Below are 21,287 nucleotides of genomic sequence, written 5' to 3' on the forward strand. Positions count from 1 at the left end.
ATGGGAGCCAGATATTGGAGACAGGCTTCAAGAGTTTTCTGAGGGCAAAAAGGACTCCCGACAGATAGTGGACTCTAGCTTCCTGATTGTGTCGGAGGTTTAGATCTGCATCCCTGGTTGCTGATGAAGCGAATAGGAATCTGTGCAGCTGCAGAGGTTATGTGAGCGCTGGAGGCGAATCCACAGACACTCAGTGACTCTGAAGGGACTCTCTTTTGCTTACATTTCTCTCGAACTGTAAGGGACTCCGGGCATCACTAATGGCAACTCTTTCTCTGCATTTTGGCAGGCAGAAGGGAATTTCATGCATTATTACATATTCTGTGCTTTTACATGACAATATAGGAATCTTGAGTACCAGGCCAGGCAAGTATAAACAAAAGGCAGATGTTGTTTGAAGTTCTGTTGTAGTAGATTCTGTCCACGTGATGGCAGTATTGTATAACAACAAGATTGGCTTTCATACTCTTACCATATAAAATTATAGCATACAAACAGGCCCTTCAGCCTTTCTGGTCTGTGCTGAACTATTTTTCTGCCTGGGCACACTGACCCCTTCCATCTGTGTACCTGTCCAAATTCTTCTGAAATGTTAAAATTGAGCACATGTTTGTAACGGGTTTGCATAGAGCATAGAAAAAGAGACGACTCACGGAATTGTCATCCAGCATTTATTTGTTGCCTGCAGAAGACAATATAACATATCAATTGCCTTCTCGGTTTTCTTCATCTCTGCACCTTTGCTCTCTCATCAGTGCAACTAACTGACTGTGTCACCGTTTTCATTCTTCTTCTCAAACTACACACAGATTCTTGAACTTAACTTTTCAATATGTACTCAACAGTATATACAATTTTAGTCAAGAGCTATTAAGATTGACAGGAAAACATTTCAACTAAGTTACAAAATCTTCTCAAACCATGAAAAACTGTACAAAAGTGGAAACAGTGACACCTGGTGGGTGAGTTAAAAAACTGCATAGGGTTAAATGACTGACCAGGATTATAACAAGGAAAATCCATACCTGCAGAAGAGTTTATAACACATCAATTGGCTTCTGGTTTTCCTTCCTTTCTGCACCTTTGCTCCAAAGCATGCAAAATAACAGAACTTTCACTATGAAATCTCAGGAACACTACATTGGTCACCTTACCAGTTGCATGGCAATGGCTCCAAAAACAAGTTAAATAAAAATGTTCTTAAAACTTACATTAACACTCAAAACTAGCTGTAAAATGTAATAATATTAGCAATAAACAATATACATTAAGACTGACAACATAAAAAATTTAATTTCCAAAGAAACAAATAAAATAGCCCGGCAGCATTTTTCCCACACATAGCCTCATCACAACTGACAGTGTGAGAAACAGGAGGGGAGGGGCTTAGGAAGTGCAGAAGAGGTGTTGTTGAACCACAACAATCGTTCCCACTGGAAACATTATTAAAATAGCAGTAATTACAAATAACTCTTTGAGATAAAATTCCTAAATGTTGAATTGGGAATAAAAATTATTAAAATGTATTTTTAACTCTGTAACACATTTACCTCTTCAGCTGGCAGCTCGTTCCACATGCCCAGAACTACTCTTCTATGATGTAATTTGGTTTTGTGTTGGAAGATTTCAGATTTATTATCAGTGTACATACATGTCATCACATACAAGATTCTTTTTCCTGTGGGCGAGGCAGAATTACCACTTATTGATAGTTTTTTTTTAAAAACTGTACTCAACGTACACATGAATACAAATAAAGAAATAGAAACAAACTGCAATACAGAGGGGGTAAAATCAATAAAGTGCAAAAGTCTTTACAAAGAAAGAAATAGAGATATGTCTAGGTACTTTACAAGCTAATAAGCACCTGTGGGAAGATGGGTTCTATAGACAATTCAAAGATTTGTTGATCCACTTTTGATGGATGTGTTAGACCAGGTGGTGGAGACCCAAACCCTCCAGAAACTTTTTCCACTGCTATAATTACAGTGCTACCAAAGAAAGGTAGAGAGACCCATTAAAAGTCTCATCATACAGACCAATATCACTCCTGAATGCAGACTATTAAATTCTAGCAAATATTGGAACATTTTGTAAATTTATAAATTGGATAAAAACTCTACATCTTAGGCCACAAGCTAAAATTATAACTAATAACCAAATGTCATCTATTTTTTTCCCTTGAGTGGTCAGGGGTGTCCTCTATTTCCAGCAATATTCTCCTGCATTATTGAACCTCTGGCAGAGATTATAAGAAGAGATCCGGATATTAAGGGCTTCCGAGTTGGATGGGAAGAACATAAAATTAGTTTATTTGCTGATGATGTGCAAAATACGTCTGACCCAGCTGAATCACTGATCAGATTACAAACAATATTAGAAAAATATGGCGGATATTGGTTTTATTTTTTCCGAGGATGATTGGTTAGATATCTGTTATGATAGTGTAACTAGATTGATAAATGCACATTATTCAATGATTAACTATAATTTTCTACATCAATTATACTTAACAACTGAAAAATTAAAAAAGTATGGTTTTCATGAATCAGATTTGTGTTTTAGATGTGGTAATTCTGTTGGAACCTTTTTTATGCTGTTTGGTCATGTGTCATCTTTTTGGAAGAAAATTCAATTGTTTTTAGAATACCTGTATAAGATTAAAATACCTTTAGATCCGACAGTATTTTTATTGGGTAGTTTGAAACCTCTGAAAGGTTTGGGATTAGATAAATTCCAACTTGCTTTTGTATATTTAGCTTTATCTGTGGCAAAAAAAAGTATTGCTAGTACGTGATTGATATTAATAGATGGCATAACAGGATGATATATTGTTTAATAATGGAAAAAATTACATTTTTCGCATGATAATTATAGTTTTTTATTAATAAGTGGTTGTTATACTCAGAATATTTACATTTCAATTTATGTTGATTAGATCTTAATATGTATGTTTAATTTTTCCTTAATATTTTTTATTTTTTCTTTCTTTATGGCTCTCCTTAGGAGAGTTGGCTGAAGGGGGGGTTCTTTTCATTTTTTTTTCTATATATATAAAAGATAACTTTCATGTTTATGGTTAATTGTTGTGTGTTATGTACTATTTGTTTTTTTAACGAATAAATAAAGCTTTAAAAAATGGAAGAATATTGGGTTACATAATAAATATAGACAAAAGTGAGATACTGCCATTGCAAATTTTTGATTATGAAAGATATCAAAAAGTTAGTAGATTTAAATGAAAGAAATATGAACTAAATATGTAGAAATATTGACAGACGATTTACAGAATTTATATAGGCTTAATTATATCCCTCTATTAGAAAAAATAGAAAAAGCTTTACAGAATAGGAAAGATCTGCCGATCACATTAATAGGAAAGGTAAATTGTATAAAAATGAAGATAATGCCAAGACTACGATATCTCTTTCAATCAATGCCTATTTTAATAACTAAAAATTTCTTTAAATTATTACATAATTGTATAAGACAATTCCTATGGAATTACAAAGTACCAAGAATTACACTGGAAAAGTTAACATGCAACTATAAATTGGGAAGACTTAGACTCCAGGATTTTAAGAAGTATTATCTATCAGCACAAGCAAGATTTCTATCATTTTTCTTAGAAGAAAACAGTCCCCTTTGTGGATTTGAATGGGACTGAAGGAGGAGACAATGAAGGACTTTATTTTTAAGTGGAATGTTAAGTCAATAACAACAAAAAAAATCCTATATACATGATTAGAATATGGCAAGAAATAAATTAATGTATCAGGAAAAATGCAGGTATATCACTGAGGATATGTAAAAATGTACTACTGCCTATGAATCTGGGTATCAAAATATTGAATTCATGGTATGAAAAAGGAACAAGATCCATTGATGATTGCTCTATGGAAGGATCTCTTATGTCTTTTGAACAATTAAGAAATAAGTATGGAGTAGCTAATGGGGCATTCTTTTGCTTTCTCCAGTTAAGATCATTCTTAAGAGAAAGATGGGGACCAAACTTGGCCCCACCTGAAATTAGTGAGATGGAACGAATGATTTGGCTGGGGAACACCCCAAATTTATATGTAAAATGTACTTTGGTTCTCCAAAATGAAAGTGCAAAACCAGGTTTATAGAGATAGGAGTCGGATTTAGGATTTGCAATAATGTAAAGATGTTTATCTTATTGGTGTTTGGATAATATGGTGTCAATTTTAAATGCAAGATAAGGATTAGTGCAATATAATGTTCTACACCAATTATATCTCACACCACAGAAATTACATAAATCAAAATTGGAAATATCGGAGATGTGTTTTAGATTTGGAATAGAAATACGAACATGTGTATGTGCTACGTGGTCGTATATGAAGGTGAGACCTTTCTAGCAGGATATTACTGAAATACTAACAAGGATATCACGGGTAGCCTTCGCAGACGACCCAGAGCTTTATCTTTTGGGCAATTTTATTGAAATAAGTAATAAGCTAACTAAATTCCAAATTTCATTTGTTAAAATAGCCTTAGCTGTGGATAAGAAATGTATTGCGATTACTTGAAAATTCGACCTACTTTAGCACGATGGAGGACAGAGATGAACAATTGTATACCTATGGGAAAAAAAATGTATAATCTAATGATCAAATATAATGTATTTATAAAAGTATGGTGACTATATAGGGTTCTAAATATTTTTTTTAAAAAGTGCTGCTATTTATATATTTAAAAAAAGTAACTTTCCCAAGGAAGATTTTCTTTTTTTTAAAGACCCAACTTGTAAGCCCTGACAATGTACGGAATTATACTGTTAAAGGGGTGGGTGGAAAGGTGTTGTTGTGTTTTGTTTTGTAAGAAAAAGTTTATATATCTTGAAAATTGAAATTTTTGATATGCATATTTATGAAAAAACCCAAAAATTAAATATTTTTTAAAATGGGGTTGTCTGTTCTGCTGGCTATAATTCTGAAATTCCACTTATACATGAAATCATTCTACACCTTCACTTTCAGAGAGTGCATTCCAATTTGTACCCAGGAGGGGGTATCATCCCTCTCAAAAAATAAATCTCATTTCAAATTAGGCAACCTGATTGATGCCTCCTAACTTGTAATCTCATGCTAACTTTTCCATGCATAGTGATGTGGATCCTTGATGATTGCTGCTGCTCTCTGATGGCAGCATTCCCCATAGATGTTCTTGATAGTGGGGAGGGTTTTGCCTGTGATGTCTTGGGCTGTGTCCACTGCTTTTTGCAGGGTTTTCCATTCAGGGCTATTGGTGTCCCCATACCAGATCATGATGCAGTTGGTCAGCACACTTTCCACCACACATCTGTAGAAATTTGCCAGGGTTTCCGATGTCATTCCAACCTCCGCAAAATCCTGAGAAAGTAGAGGTGCTGACGTACTTTCTTCACAATGCTATTAGTATGTTGGATCCATGAAAGATCCTCTGAGATAGTGACTCCCAAGAACTTAAATATGCTCACCCTCTTCACCTCTGATCCCTCAATGATCACAGAATTGTACATCTCTGATTTTCCTTTTCTAAAGTCAATGATCAGCTTCTTGATTTTGGCGACATTGAGTGCGAGGTTGTTGTTGGTGCACCATTCTGCTAAATTTTCAATCTCCCTTCTGTATGCTGACTCATTGTCCCTTTTTATACAACCCACTTACTGTGGTATTATCAGCAAATTTGTAGTTGGTGCTGTTGTTGTACGAGTTACACAGTCATGCATGTTCAGCGAGTCGAGCAGGGAGCTAAGAACGCAGCCCTGTGAATGCTCTGGTACTGATGGAGATTGTGGAGGAGATGTTCTCACCAATCCTCACTGATTCTGGTCTAGAGGTGAGGAAATTCAGGATCCTATTACATAGTGGGGTGTTGAGTCCCAGGCTTCAAAACTTTGAGGTGATGATGGTGTTGAAAGCTGAACTGTAGTTGATAAAAAGCATGCTGATATATGCATCTTGGCTGTACAGGTGTTCCATGGCTTTGTGTAGAGGCAGTGAGTTGGCATCCACCATAGACCAGTTGATACAGTAGGCAAATTGGAACAGATCTGCTCAGATAGGGACTGATGGCTTCAAAACTAACCGTTGATGTGATGAGTGCTTCTGGTCGATAGACATTTAGACAGATTACCACACTCTTCTTGGGCACTGATATGCTTGACATCTGTTTGAAACAGGTGGGTACCATGCCCTGCTGGAGTGAAATGTTGAAGATATCCATGAATACAATGACAAGTTGGTCAGCTCAGGTTTTCTATCCTCTGCCGGGTTCTCCATCAGGACCAGATGCTTTTCTCGGGTTCACTCTCCTGAAGGCAATCCACTTGTTATCCTTGGATATGGACAGGAGATGATCATCACGGGACATGGGGGTGTGCAGTGGTGGTTCTTCTTTAGAAGGCAGTGAGTTCATCTGGGAGTGGAGCTTTGCTAACTCCAACTGCACCAATTAAGTTTTATAGTTATAATAATTGCAGTTTATTTCTTTAGTTCTTTAATACTGAAATTAGAATGCATTCACCTTTAGAGATTTTAGTAGCAAATTTTAATGTGACACTAAAAGCGAATTATTAATGCAAAATCAAATAGTTGAATTCATCCTTTATAAAGCAATGCTGGAACCCTGATCAGTTTGAATCTTTGAATCTAAAACATGCATCCTTCAAAATAAATGAGAATAATGGAAGTCCTTGTTTCAAAACTGTATTTTCCTTTCTTCACAGGACCTAATTAAACCTGTGGGATTAGACAGTATTATAGCTGTGTAATTGACAACTTGTGCGCCAAGGCTAGGATGGCCCCTTCTGTCAGTCTTCACCAGGACAGCCAATGACTGTGTATAATTGCTCTTAATCCAAATTAGACACTATCAGACTGGCCTTCTCAGTGGTCGTCTGGTCATTTCTACCCATTTGGATTGAAGAAATCATTAGTTGTGACATCTGCTCACCAATGTTCAGTTTTACCTCAACCAGACTGAGATTTTGAGGATAATCCTTTCACTGAAAGGGAAACATTTTAGAGCTGTTATCCTCAAAATACAAATCTGCCTTTTATGGACGAACCCAATGTGAATTTGTAGAATTTTATACTGTTGATGACATCAAACTTGATAGCTATCAAAACTAACTGAGAAAAAAATAAAACTTGGCCTATTATTGAAGTACTTTGCCTTGGTTCTGATTAATGTATCATCTATAAAGTATGATGAGACAGGAGGTTATTATCTGCATAAATGCTGCAAAATGTTTGGAATTTCTGTGTGAGCCCACAAGTCCTGAAATAGCTGGGCACAGTTTATTGGTAGTTTCATGACCACAGATGTTCATGGTGTTTTACGGTGGAGTACAACATTGTGGCAATTGTCTTACATTTACATTAGAGAATCTGCTTGCTAAATCCGCACCAATTGAGTAGAATTGGCTATGAGGGATCAAGACTTCAGGAGTTGGTTTTTAAAAAAAAAAATATTTATTTAAATGTTGTTTGCCTAAGAATTTCTTTTAATCAGAAATGCTTGAAAACATTCAGAGATGTTGACAGGTTTGATAGCCAGTTTAGCAAGTGAGCATGACATAGCCAGGTTTCTGGGTGGCACTTGCTCTGATTCTCTTAAGTTTCTTCTGCTGCAATGTTAAGGATGTCCTATTTTTGAATACAAACTGGTAGTGTGAGTTTTCAATATGTAAGAGTGAACTTCCCACATGGGTCAGATGCAAGTAAAACCCAGGAAATGATATTGAATAGAGGGCTACTAAGCTTGGGAACATTTTGTCCTTCATTTTAAATAGAGAACCATAGATTACATTTAAAATCTGTGTTGTGCAATTTTGATTGAATTTGTTGAGATGTACAATTAGTTCATGAACTCCAAGTCATTAACAAGAGGTTATACGAATACTACTAAGGAATGTTCTGTTCTCAAAATCTCCTCATCCATAAAATTAGAAATTTATATATCTGCCATCAGATATATAATCATAATTTTGCTTTATTATGGAAGAAATTGTTTTGTGAGAACTAAAGGATTTGGTATGTTTACAGATATCAAATTGCCTTTATTGGCAGTCAGTTTCCCGATCTGAATTCAAACATTGACCATCTTTGCATCAAAGTTAATGAGGAGAACTGTTTAAACAAAATCTGTTTAATTAAAAAATATATTTGTTTCTTTAAAAAATTGGAGCTGAAACCAAGACCATGATGATTGTGCACTGGACGTTTATGATGTTACTTTAATTAATTCCCGATTGTTTTGAACTGCAGTGTTTCGCTGTGCGTTCCCTGGGTTGGGTGGAAATGGCAGAGGAAGATTTGGCGCCTGGCAAGAGTAGCGTTGCTGTGAACAACTGCATTCGGCAACTCTCCTACTGCAAAAATGACATCAGGGACACAGTTGGGATTTGGGGAGAGGTAAGGGAGAGCAACTAATTATCATTCTTAATTATTGTAGGTTTAAGGAATGCATATTGGTTCAGCTACATTTGGAGTATTTTCTGCTGTCCAGGTCACTGTTGTAGGAAGGATGTGGAAGCTTTCAAAAGAGTACAAAAGCAGTTCACCAAGATGCTGCTTGTATAGAGTAATGGATATAAGGTTGTTTGCCATATTTGGATGGTTTTCTTAAGAGTGTTGAAAGATGAGGAGCGACCTGATAGAGCTATCTAACATTACCAGAGCTGTAGATAGTCAGAGACTATTTTCTTGGGTGAAAATGTCTGATACTAGAGAGCATAAGTTTGAGGTGAGGGGAAGGGAAGTTTAGAGGTGATGAATGAGCCTTTTTTTAAAAATTGAGAATAATAGGTGCCTGTATCGTGCTACTTGGGTTTTGGTGGAAACAGATGTAATGGTAACATTTAAAGGGTTTTGAACAGGCAGGGTATGGAGCAATGTGGGTTAGATTTAATTTGTCATTTATAGAATATATAATTTAAAAATCTATAATCTGATGGCCTTCCTTCACTGACCTGCAAGACGACCTTAAATGCATGCTGAGTGTAAAAGAAATGACTGGGAGAGATGATACAAAACTTGATTGTGGTGATATAATTTTAGGAGTAACTTAAAGGAAGAGGGACAATAGGTGTAGTTGGGTTAGTTTATGGAGAAAATGCATGAGCATGGGCCACATCTGGCTGTGGATGGCATTACAGAGGCTGTTGTCAGAGAAAGGAATGTTAAACAAAGAAGAAATGTTGCAGGCAAATTGAAGTGCGAGATACTTCAAGCCCAATCCAATATTTTCTTTGTTACCTGAGCCAATACTTTCCAGGTCTATGATCTCTGCCAGCTAAAACAGATGAGGGTCACTATTTTCCTTTAAATTCACTTGGACAGCATGCAAACATTGTTTTTAGCTCATTAAATAAATAGTCATTTCTAAAGTAGCCCTGAATGTTTTACTGTTTATATGAATTTTATGTGATGAGAACTATTAAGACAATTAAAATATATTTCAAACAGTTAGTAAAATGGACAATAAAATATTAATACATTCAAAGGAACAGCAGAAGAAATTATCCAGACCGTCTTAATTTTGTTCTAGTTCTGCACAGTAAAAAAGCAAATTCAAAAATTAAATTTTTATTTCAAAGATGCAGAGAAAGATCTTGGCTTAACGGCTGTTACCATGAAATTCGTAAACATTATTCTAGCTGCTTGCAACTTACAATTCATTTTAAACCTTACAAGACTGGACCCTAATTATTATATGTAAAAATAATATTACCATTACAAAGAAAAAAAATCAAACATATTAATACATCGGGTAAATATTCAAAAGAAAGTTAAAGTTAATCATTAAAGCTTTCTGCTTCTTGTAAAATTAGTAATGGTCTGTTCATAAAACCATTTTTAGTTTTAATCTGCTTTGCCTGGCCATATCCGGTACTTGAAAATTACTTGGTAATTTTCAAGGTATTCACTTTACTGAGGGCACAAGATGGGTCTTCTTTCTCTTTCTCTTTTTTTTCTTTGTCTTCTGCGGTTGGTTATAGAAAAGGTAGGGCTCAAATGACATTGGATTCTCAAACTCATCAAAAGCCACTCTGGCTTCTATTGTCTTTTCCTGTAATTCCTGATCCAATTTTGCAGCTTCCAATTCAGTCTTGACAATTTTCTGACAAGTTATCTTGAAGTCTTTTATTAGGTTCTCTCTCTGCATTTAATTCCTTCAAAAGGAGAGTAATTTTCCCATTATCTTCTGAGAAGTTAGTAACTTGATTTGGAGTGAAAAGGTTATTTGATGCATTGCTCCCTCTGCTTTCAGGCCTTCTACAGCATACGCGAGATGTTTGAATTTTTTTCACCTTGCTTCTTGCATTGCTGGAATGTAATATTCCTTTAATTGTGTATTGCTATTAACTGGGTTCATTCTTGATTGTTTAACATAGTTGTCTTATGTCATTTTTTCTCTTTCAAAAAAATTAATCTCCTCTTTCAACTGTATGCATCTTGATAAGGCTAAATCCTTTTCTTCAGTAACTGCATTCATTTCTTTAGCACTTGTTCTTTTCTTCCTCATGGTTTTACGAATCCTATTTACAATTAATTCTTCTTTCTTGTCAACTGCTGTCTGATCTTCTCTCTGGGTTACTTTCAAAGCTGAAGAACCATCAGGTTCAGTTTTGTTTCCAAGTACAAAGTTCTTTTGGTCACTGGAATATCCAATATTTCTAAGTCCTTTTTTAATATTTTTTTTACTCTGAAGGCAGATGCACCATATTGTCAATGTTTGCTCCTTTATACCATCAGTGCAATTTTCTGTGTTTGCCCGTTTTAAAACATACTGCAATATTTCTTCATTGATCTTGTTTCCTAGTGTATATGGGCTACAAAAGCTACTTTCAGATTTGTTCCCAGACATTTGTCTCATTCCTGCCCCAAATTTAGCTTTCCAGAAATAATCCCCAACAGTATTTGCAGCATCTTCTAATACTTCATTTACATCCATTTTTTGACGAAAACAATTTCTTCTTTACTGTTGGTATTCTTTTGAAGATTTTTGGTTGTTATCGAAGTATTCAGGAAAGTCTGTTTTGAATGGTTGTTTCAATGATTTATTGAGTTTCACAACAGATATATTAACAATGGTTGTCGACTGATTCTGAGTCATATCATTCTTGCTCTCTAATGGTCCATTAATTGTCCTTCCAAGCATAGTTTTGATAGTGTAAGGTCTATTTCTCACACTCAATATTGCTTCTATTGGTTCCAGAGCCTTTGGTACATCAAAACCAATTAGCATCTCTATCTCAGAGCTATCTTCCAGTATATAAACCTTCCACAAATATGACCATTGATCCACCTCACTTTGATGTGGGATGTTTCCATTGTTCACAGGCATAGTCTTCTGTGTGTATGTGCCTGGAAGATCACAAAAATCATTACTGTGTATCAGCAACCTCTAATCCTGAAACCATGTTAGTTTCAATAACCTTTTCTTGTCCCATGGTTTTCAATGGAATCCTTGACTTTTTACTTCAAGATTAAGCTTTTTCATAAGCCCTACAGTGCCAAATGATGCAGTGCTTCCTGGGTCAGGAAATGCACATGTACGTACCATTGCATTCCTTTTCTTGGCATTAACTTGTATAGGTACTATTAAGAGTTTGCAGTTATCTGTACTGGGCCCAGAAAGACCATTGTCAATACTGAAGCTTCAGTACTGTTTTCGTCTGCTTCTTTCCTTGACATTTGTTCCTTTTCCATATTCATTTCCTTGAAGATATGTAGTATCTTAGGATGTTTTTGACTACATTATATCGCAACTGAGTCACTTTTTGCAGTTTTTGCTGATATCTTTTACACAGACAGCCAAAACACTTTCTTTTCCTTCAAGAAAGTGTTTTTTTCATTGTATCTTCTTTTCAATCTGTGCACTTTTCCAAATCATGCTTATCATTACATAACATTTCTTCTCAATAGGCAAACCATAATTTTGCTTAATTTCTTTGTCCACCACTGTCAGAGAGGTGGCAAATGTACTTTTTTTTTTCAATTTTGGTTGAGAATATGATTTGGACCTCAACTTCTTTACTCACTGTTTGAGTAGCTTTAATTCCATCTTTGATAATGTCCACTTGTCTTTCAATGATTTTGACCACGTCCTTAAAAGTAGATGTCACCTAGTTTCTTCTTTGGTAGTCACCAAATTGACTTCTCCATAATTCTCTCATCTGGTTGGGTAATTTACCTACAATGTTTGCCATATTCTGAGGTAGGTTAAGTTCTTGAAGATGGCCAATGTCAGTCATGACGTTGCAAAATCCTGTTAGAAAGAAGGTGTAAGTTTGTAAACCCTTCATGCCCTGTGATATCATTGACAACCCAAAAGAGCTTTCTGTAAATAATCTCTAGAAATTCTATACTTGTCGCCAAAATGTTTCTCCAGTATCCACTTAGCCTGATTGATTCTACATTAGGATGCATATGTTGGCAACTCTTTACAAGTTCTTGTGGTGGTCCTCTCGTGAAATGCTTTATAAAAATATATATATATATATATATATATATACACATAAAATCAATCCTCCTGCCTTTGACACTTAATTTCAATACTTAATTCAAAGTTTTTCATAAACTAATGGGGGTCACCATTTAAAAAAAAAGAAATCTGTAACTGCATTAATGATGCAGCTATCTCATGTTGTCTTGTCATGTCTAGGTATACATTATTTTTTTCACCCAATTTCTAATACTTTTGGAAGTGCCTTGTATGACACTCCAATGTATGCCATTTGGCTCTCATCTCTCTCCAATATGGCCATCTTTGGGGTTTGAGATCTGGCTCCTTGCATCAACCTGAATAATTCAGGATTTTGCACACCTCACATCCATGGCATTGGCTCATCTCCGAGTCTTAATCTGCTTAGACCATGACCAGGCATGTCCTGCGGTTCTAGCACTGGCTCAGCTCTTTGCCTAGAATTGTCTATTTCAAGACTAAGCCCATATTGTGAAATGTTGCACTGGCTACAGACCAGTACTTTTGATGTTCTTTGATACATCCAGAAGGACAAAAATATCTACAGTCCCTTCAAAAGATGGAATAGGTGCCGTACTACTTTAGGCTGTGGTAGAAGATTGGAGGCCAGTCGCATACACATCAAGATCTGAATGTCAATATGTTCAGATAGAGAATGAATGTCTAGGTCTGGTCTGTGGACTTGAATAATCCCACAGTTATGTGTATGGTCTACAGAGACAGACCATAAGCCATTAATAGCCATCATCAAGAAAAATCTCAATGAGATGTCACTGCAAATCCAGACGATGAAGAAGCTACAATATTATTGACTTTGAATTGGTGTTCATACCAGGGAAACTTATTGTATTGGCTGATGTGTTGTCCAGGGCAATGACTTAGAGTGAAGCACACAACAAGAGTTCCACAGAGACAGATGTGAATCTCCACATGAACCTGATCACCGAATCTCTTCTCGTTTCTGACATGAAATCCAAGCAGACCTCAGCTGAAAAAGAAAAGGACACAGTTCTACAGAAGGACATCAAGAATCTGAATGAACAATGGCTGAGAGGTGAATGTCAGCCATAGTACATCTGAACAGAGCTGAGTGTTGTCAATGGTCTTCTACTCAGACAGATTAGAATTATCATTTCTCAATCACTGCAACAAGATATGCTGAAAAGGTTGCATGAGGGACATCATGGAATAGAAAAATGCAAGAGGAGGGCCTGAACTGCTGTTTATTGGCCAGGGATAAATGCTGACATTGACAGGATGGTTTCAACTTGTGAGACCTGTCTGAAACATCATGCAAAGCAGACAAAAGAACCCATGATCATAACTGACTTACCAGTGGAACCATGGGAGAAAGTTGGGACTGATCTGTTCCACATGGATGGAAAGAATTACTGGTTATTGACTATCTATTGAACTATCTTCAGATAGTGCTGCATTCTAATATCTGCTGCCTGTGTGATCAAATATATGAAATCTATCTTTTCAAGACATGGAATTCTTCAAATTGTCTACAGTGACAATGGACCATGCTATAGTTGTAGAGAATTCCAGAACTTTGCAGAAGAGTATGATTTTTGACATGTGATTTCAAGTCCTCTGCGTCCACAAATGGTAAAGCAGAGAAAGGAGTTCACATAGTTTAATAGCTGTTCAGGAAAGCACAAGGCAGTGGCTCAGATCCTTTTTTAGCTCTGTTGAGTTACTGAGCTTCTCTACTTGAACATGGCATGTGACCCACTAAGCTTCTGATGAGACGTAGACCATGCAGCACACTTCTCTACTCTGCAGACCCAAACAAGAATAGAGATGTCAAACAGAAACAAAAGCATCTGCAAAGGAGACAAAAGACAAACTATGACATCAGCTAAGAGCTTAGGGGCACTGGCACAACATGACACAGTGAGACCCAGACATTCCAACACCTAGGACAAGAAGGCCACATTCTAGAGGAAGTAAAGCCAAGATCCTACACTGTCAGAACAGAAGAGGGTCAAATACTGAGGAAAAATCAAAAAAGCCTGCTGAAAACACAAATGATACTGCAAGAACAGACAAATGCAGAAGATCCAGCCTGCACAGTAACAGAGGAAATACCACCAGTGCTAGACAACCGTGGACCTGTGTTGAGATCCACACGTGTTATCAAAGCACCTAACAGACTGAATCTCTAAAAGAAAAAGAATTGCATGCTTAAAATGTTTGTGTAGCTGATGTGTTTACGTGGAACTTTAAATTGAAATGAATACTGTTTGTGTGTAATGTTGCTAGATTGAACATCTTAAGGGAAGGGGATGTGGTGATAGAGTGCTAGTGATATTTCTGACCACCAGAGGGAGTCAAGAATGAGTGTTGCACCTCGGATTAGATACAAAAAATGGCTGCACCATGAGGTCTTGAGTTACAATAAAATATTGTTAATATAAAAGAACCCATATTTCTTTATTACTTAAAAAAAATCAATAGAAACACTGCAAAAATTGGAAGTAAACAGAAGGTTCTAGAAACATAGTCAGCAGATCAGGCAGCATCTGTGGAATGGAAAGGAAAACCTAGTTCACTTTTCAGGTCAGAACTCTGCTTCTCTTTCCACAAGTTCTGTTTGATCTGCTGGGTGCTCCGAGGTTTGGGAGAAATGGCTGATTTTTAAACCTGAAACATGATAAGGCTAATCTACAGTTTTAAAGTTGATACTCACATTCATTTTATTATTGAATTGCAGGGTAAGGATATGTATCTCATCCTGGAAAATAACATGCTGGACCTAATTGACCCCATGGATCATTCCATTCTGCATTCTCAGCCAATTGTGAGCATTCGGGTGTGGGGTGTTGGTCGTGACAATGGGCGGTGAGTGATCTGTTTTAGAGATTTTCATGTTGCCATCTTGTGGTTGGCGTGCAGCAGTTAGACTAATAAAGAGGAAAAAGGTTTAAACCCTTTCTCTGGGGTATTCTAGTTTAGAAAGTTAGGTTCAAATCCTTCCAAATGTTTGAATGTCGAACGTTTAAATGTAAATAGATGGCTGGCTGGTTTTGTTCAGAAAGCAGCATCATCAGGAAATATAGTTTTGCACATTTTGTAGTTGTGAAATTGACAGTTTACAAAACTGTCTCATTTTACTGCCAGGCTTTGTACATTTTTATGTTGCTCATTTTGTTCATGTTATTAGCACTGAAAAAGCTGAAAATAATGCACATTTTGTTGCATTTCCATGAATGTGAATTGTTTACAGTGGTATGAATGAGGAGAAGTAAACTCCATGAGCCGTCAAATTTGCTTCACCGTTTGAAAGAGATCATGGCTGATCTGATTATATCTGTATGTCCATGTTGCTGTGTACCTGTGATAACCTTTTACCCTCCCTCCCCCTTACCTGTGGATGTATGGTAACACTTTAAATCCCCCTTAACCTGTGTACCTGTGGTAACCTTTTACCTTGCCCTTGCCCACCAAGTATTTATCTTCCTCTGTATTAAAGATTTGAGGACTTGCTTTCTCAAATTCACTGGAAGGAGAATTCTAAAGATTCATAACCCTGAGAGTAAAACATTATGCTTCCTCGTCTCAAATGAGCAGCCACTTATTTTGAAAGAGTGATTCCTAGTTCTACATTCTTCCACCAGAGGAAGCATTCGCTCTACATCCACTCTGTTGATGGATCTTAAATGCTTCAATCAAGACACACTTCTAAATTCTAGTAAAAAGAGCCAAGCATACCTAAAGTTTCTTCCTAAGACAGCCAGCCCATTCCCATTCCCGTACTAATTTAGTAAACTTCCTCTGAACTGCTTTCAACATATTTTCTTGCCTTAAACAAGAATTGTACATAGTGTTCTAGATATGTCTCACCAATGCCTTACATAAATGAAGCCCAGCCTCCTAACTTTTGCATTCAAATCCTCTAAAAATAAACCTCTGTTCGTTTTCCTAATTGCATGCAGTACCTGTACCTGAGGCTTTTGCAAATCCTGCACTAGGGCATGTAAGCAACTCTGAATCTCCGAACTCTGACAATCATCCACCATTTAAAAAAAAGCTTTTATGATGTACCTGCCAAACAGCAATTTCACATTTTTCCTACTCATTTCATCACATGGATTCCTTTGCAGCTGCTTTATGTTTGGCTTGCAAAGTTTAGCAATAAGATCAGTAACTATTTCTTTGGTGCCATCACCCAAATCAGTATACAACACACTATCAAATGCCTGTGGCAGAGTGAGCAGTGGAAGAAACACAGCCATTACCTTGAGGGTCGTTAACGACTATTTTTATTCAAATCCAGCACGCCCCTATAAGGGCAGGATGAGTTCAGTCACCTGATGCATTGTGACATCATAATTCGCTGCCCAGGGTGTGCGCTGGAAGGGATGCTGGAGTTAGAGAGAAACCTCTGACAATGCCATTTCCCCATGGCTGCCCCACCATGTGGCGATATAAGCGGGACCGGTTCGCCATGAGGCTGTGCGCCGCCACACAACCCCTCCCAGAACCGGCTATGCATCCTGTTGCTTCGGCAGCTGGCCCCAGCACTTGGGCGCAGCCATCTGCACCAGCTGTGATAAGTCCAGATGGCCTGCCCTCAGGCGGTCCACCGTAAAATGTTCCTCTCTCCCCCCAACGTCCAGGGTGAAGGTTCCACAGGACTGGTGCAAGTCATTGTATAGCCCCTCGTATGGTTGCTGTAGCCAGTGCACCTTGAGGTCCCTTCTGCACGAAAACGAACTGGGCCGAGTCAAGCTCTTTGTGGAGATGAAACAGCCGGGTGCCGTGGTGTGCTGGTGATGGGGGAGCTAGGGAGGTCAGTCGCCTGCGTAGGTCTGCCAGCAAGTTTTTGTCGATGGCCGTGGTGTTAGGGTCTGGCCCAAAAAACTCACCTGGCAGGGAAGGTGGTGCGCCATAGACCATTTCCGCTGCTGAAGCCTGCAGGTCCTCCTTGGGTGCCGTCCTAATTCCAAGGAGGACCCAGGGTAGTTTGCCCACCCAGTCTGGTCTGAGAGCCTGGACTGCGGGTGGGATGCTGTGGTGTGGTGGAGCTTGACCCGCCAGGAGCTTCGCCATATGAGTCCACAGGGCATACGTGAACTCCGCCCCTCTGTCGCTAGTGATGGACTCCAAAACGGGTGATCCATTGGATGACCAGAGTCCTGGCGCACGTCTCCACAGAGGCCTCCTTAATCAGGATGGCCTCCGGCCACCTTGGGGCCCAATCCACCACTGTGAAGAGGTAACAAGCCTCCTTGGATGCCGACATGGGCTTGATAACATCAATGTGGATGTGTTGGAATCTGCGAACTGTCGGGTCGAAGTTCTGGATGGGGGCTCGTGTGTGTCACTGGACCTTGGAGGTCTGGCACCTGGTACAGTTCCTGGTCAGTTCTGCCACCTCCTTATTCAGCCCGTGCCACACAAACCGCTCCGTGACCAGCTGCACGCTTGTCTTTATCGCTGGGTGAGCGAGATGGTGGATCAAACTGAAGACCTTCGCCCTCCAGTGCTGCGGGACTACCAGGCACGGCGTGCCTGTTGAGACGTTGCAGGAGCTCCTGGTCGAAGACGCTGTATTTGAGCTCCGGCGGGCGCAACTGCTTGCTGAAAAAGGCCAGCGGGAGCAGTGGTGCATCGAGCCACTTTTCCAGAACCCCCCCCCCCACACTGCCATAGCTGAGTCGTCCACGGAGAGCACCGTGTGCGCCTCCGGCCGTGCGTGTACCAGCAGTCTGGCGCTGGCTAGAGCCTTCTTTGTCACAATGAAAGCCCTGTCCGCCTCCTCTGACCACGATAAAGTCTTTTCTTTGGTGGCCTTGAGCGCGAACAATGGGCACATGGTATGCGGGGCTCCGGGGATGAAACTATGGTAAAAGTTCACCATCTCTGCGAACTCTTGGAGGCCTTTCAGGGTGGAGGGTTTGGGGAATCATTGAACAGATGCTACCTTCTCCGGCGCTGGCGCAGCCCCAGCCGCCGAAAAGGTGTGCCCCAGGAACTGGAGGGACTCCTTGCCTAACTGGTATTTGGCCACGTTGAACATGAGGCCAAAGTCCGCCAGCCGGGCAAAGAGTATGTAGAGGTGGGCTTTGTGTTTGTCACGGTTGTGACTGGCAATGGGAATATCGTCCAGGTAAATGAACACAAAGTCCAGGTATTTTCCAACTGCGTCCATGAGGCGCTGGAACATTTGGGCCATGTTCTTTAGACCAAAGGGCATACGTAGGAATTCGAAGAGGCCAAAAGGGGTGATAATGGCCGTCTTATCCACGTCATCTAGATGCACCGGGATCTGATGGTATCCCCGCATGAGGTGCACTTTGGAGAAGACCCATGCGCCGTGGAGGTTGGCGGAGAAGTCCTGTATGTGGGTCACCAGATACCTGTTGGGGGTGGTTGCATCATTCAACTGACAGTAGTCCCCGCGTGGTCTCCAGCCCCCGGACAATTTCGGGACCATATGGAGTGGCACTTCTGGAAAAAAATTTGTCGATCGGCTGTTTCTTAATTGCTTTGGTATTTCCAGTGTTCAGTTGGGGGAAATACACAAAATTGCTGGGAAAACTCAGCAGGTCCTGCAGCATCCATAGGAGACAAATATAGCCAACATTAGAGCAAATTTCTGCATTGCATATCCATTTGTAAATAAACTACAGTTAATTTAAGGAATAAAAAGTTTTCTTCTTTCTATAAAGTTTTGAAAAGATAAATTATGCAATATATGCTTGCACTGTATTCCCAGGAAATGTGTGGCAATTTAACATGACACATTGAAGTGTAGCTATCAGAGAATGCAATACACAATGTCCGTGGCTTATGAATGCATTAAAAAGTACAGCAAAAAAATTTTATCAGTTCTTATCCTGGGGTATAGTGTCAAGGTAATGGAAGACTATTTCAGATTTGGATGAAAAATTATTTTAGCTGTGGATCTGATTCTCTGAAATTCAATGTACAAGATTGTGCTTCATTTAACTAAATTTAAGGCTGAAGCTGATAAATTCTTTGGAAATTGTTAAGAATAGAAAATCATCCATGATCTTAAATAATGGAAGAATGAGCTTTAATGTTATTATGAGCTACTCCTGTATTATGATTACATCATATATTTTCACAAATGATACAAGGTTACAGTTAATACTTTTATTGCAAACCAGGGCACATATTCTTCTATAAAAAGTTGAAATGTGACATTTATTTTTAAGTTAACCTATCAGGCTTACAGATTATTATTCTTTTCATTGGCTTGGCTTCGCAGACGAAGATTTATGGAGGGGTAAAGTCCACGTCAGCTGCAGGCTCGTTTGTGGCTGACAAGTCCAATGCAGGACAGGCAGACACGGTTGCAGCGGTTGCAAGGGAAAATTGGTTGGTTGGGATTGGGTGTTGGGTTTTTCCTCCTTTGTCTTTTGACAGTGAGGTGGACTCTGCGGTCTTCTTCAAAGGAGGTTGCTGCCCGCCGAACTGTGAGGCGCCAAGATGCACGGTTTGATGCGATATCAGCCCACTGGCAGTGGTCAATTTGGCAGGCACCAAGAGCTTTCTTTAGGCAGTCCTTGTACCTCTTTGGTGCACCTCTGTCTCGGTGGCCAGTGGAGAGCTCGCCATAGAACACAATCTTGGGAAGGCGATGGTCCTCCATTCTGGAGACGTGACCTACCCAGCGCAGTTTGATCTTCAGCAGCGTGGATTCGATGCTGTCGGCCTCTGCCATCTCGAGTACTTCGATGTTGGTGATGAAGTCACTCCAATGAATGTTGAGGATGGAGCGGAGACAACGCTGGTGGAAGCATTCTAGGAGCCGTAGGTGCTGCCGGTAAAGGACCCATGATTCAGAGCCGAACCAGAGTGTGGGTATGACAAAGGCTCTGTATACGCTAATCTTTGTGAGGTTTTTCAGTTGGTTGTTTTTCCAGACTCTTTTGTGTAGTCTTCCAAAGGCGCTATTTGCCTTGGCGAGTCTGTTGTCTATCTCGTTGTCGATCCTTGCATCCGATGAAATGGTGCAGCCGAGATAGGTAAACTGGTTAATGTTTTGAGTTTTGTGTGCCTGATGGAGATGTGGGGGGGCTGGTAGTCATGGTGGGGAGCTGGCTGATGGAGGACTAATTATCCATCACTTTGTATTCAGCTTCCCCGTGTATTAATGATGCTTAAAAAAACTTGGCTTCATTTTGCACCTCTGTACTCCCTGCTGCCCTCAAGCTCTACGACTTTACTACAATCACAGCGACTGCAAACTTTCATGTTTCTCTTGATTCCATTTTCCCTGGATGATTGAAACAATGTGTTATACCTGCAACAGGATCAAGGGATGTGAGCGAGTTTTGAACATTAATTTGTATTTGACTGAGTCACAGAGTATGGAAATTATAAAATATAAGACCTGTTGTTACTGGTTTGCTGTCATATGATGTTAGCTAGGAGAGAATGAGGATCATAATGACAGTTAATATACTATTTGATATTTGCTTTTTCTTTGCAATTGGATATGTATTAATGGCCTAATGTTTATTTGTTTTTTTTTAAATTTAGACTAATTTCAGCCTAAAATTTATATGCATTGCTGAGACAGCAGTTCATGCCACTGAACTGTGAGTGAGTCCCAGGTAGAACAGTTTATGTTGGATTATTTATCCACATATTCCAGTTTGAAGATATTAATGTGTGGATAAAATTGTCAAATTGTCTCAAGCATATGCTAGTCCCTTGGCTGCTGAAGAAGACAAAATATTCAAGGCTGTAAAATCACGTTATGCTTCAATAACCTATCCAGGATCAAAGGTAAAACTTTGGAAATGCTG

The 21,287-nt window shown here is 39.0% G+C and overlaps 1 protein-coding gene and 1 long non-coding RNA gene across 6 annotated transcripts in view; one reads left to right on the plus strand and one right to left on the minus strand.

Annotated features, from left to right (window-relative positions):
- LOC138757472 (amyloid beta precursor protein binding family B member 2-like) overlaps positions 1 to 21,287 on the plus strand; it is a 367,320-nt gene that overhangs the window by 235,018 nt on the left and 111,015 nt on the right. For 3 of the 5 annotated variants that reach the window (XM_069924835.1, XM_069924831.1, XM_069924832.1), the window contains 2 exons: positions 8,277 to 8,423; positions 15,218 to 15,345. In XM_069924835.1, the coding sequence (XP_069780936.1) occupies positions 8,277 to 8,423; positions 15,218 to 15,345 (275 nt within the window). Of the gene's footprint in view, positions 1 to 4,294; positions 4,368 to 8,276; positions 8,424 to 15,217; positions 15,346 to 21,287 lie in introns of those variants that run through there. The other 2 variants (XM_069924836.1, XM_069924834.1) reach the window with 2 other exon arrangements.
- Positions 9,581 to 13,482, minus strand: LOC138756192 (uncharacterized). The gene is made up of 2 exons (XR_011352841.1): positions 13,331 to 13,482; positions 9,581 to 12,282 (listed from the first exon to the last, which is right to left on the minus strand). It is a non-coding gene; the product is annotated as an uncharacterized lncRNA (long non-coding RNA).

Source organism: Narcine bancroftii, chromosome 3 (genome assembly GCF_036971445.1).
Source record: "Narcine bancroftii isolate sNarBan1 chromosome 3, sNarBan1.hap1, whole genome shotgun sequence".
NCBI lineage: Eukaryota > Metazoa > Chordata > Chondrichthyes > Torpediniformes > Narcinidae > Narcine > Narcine bancroftii.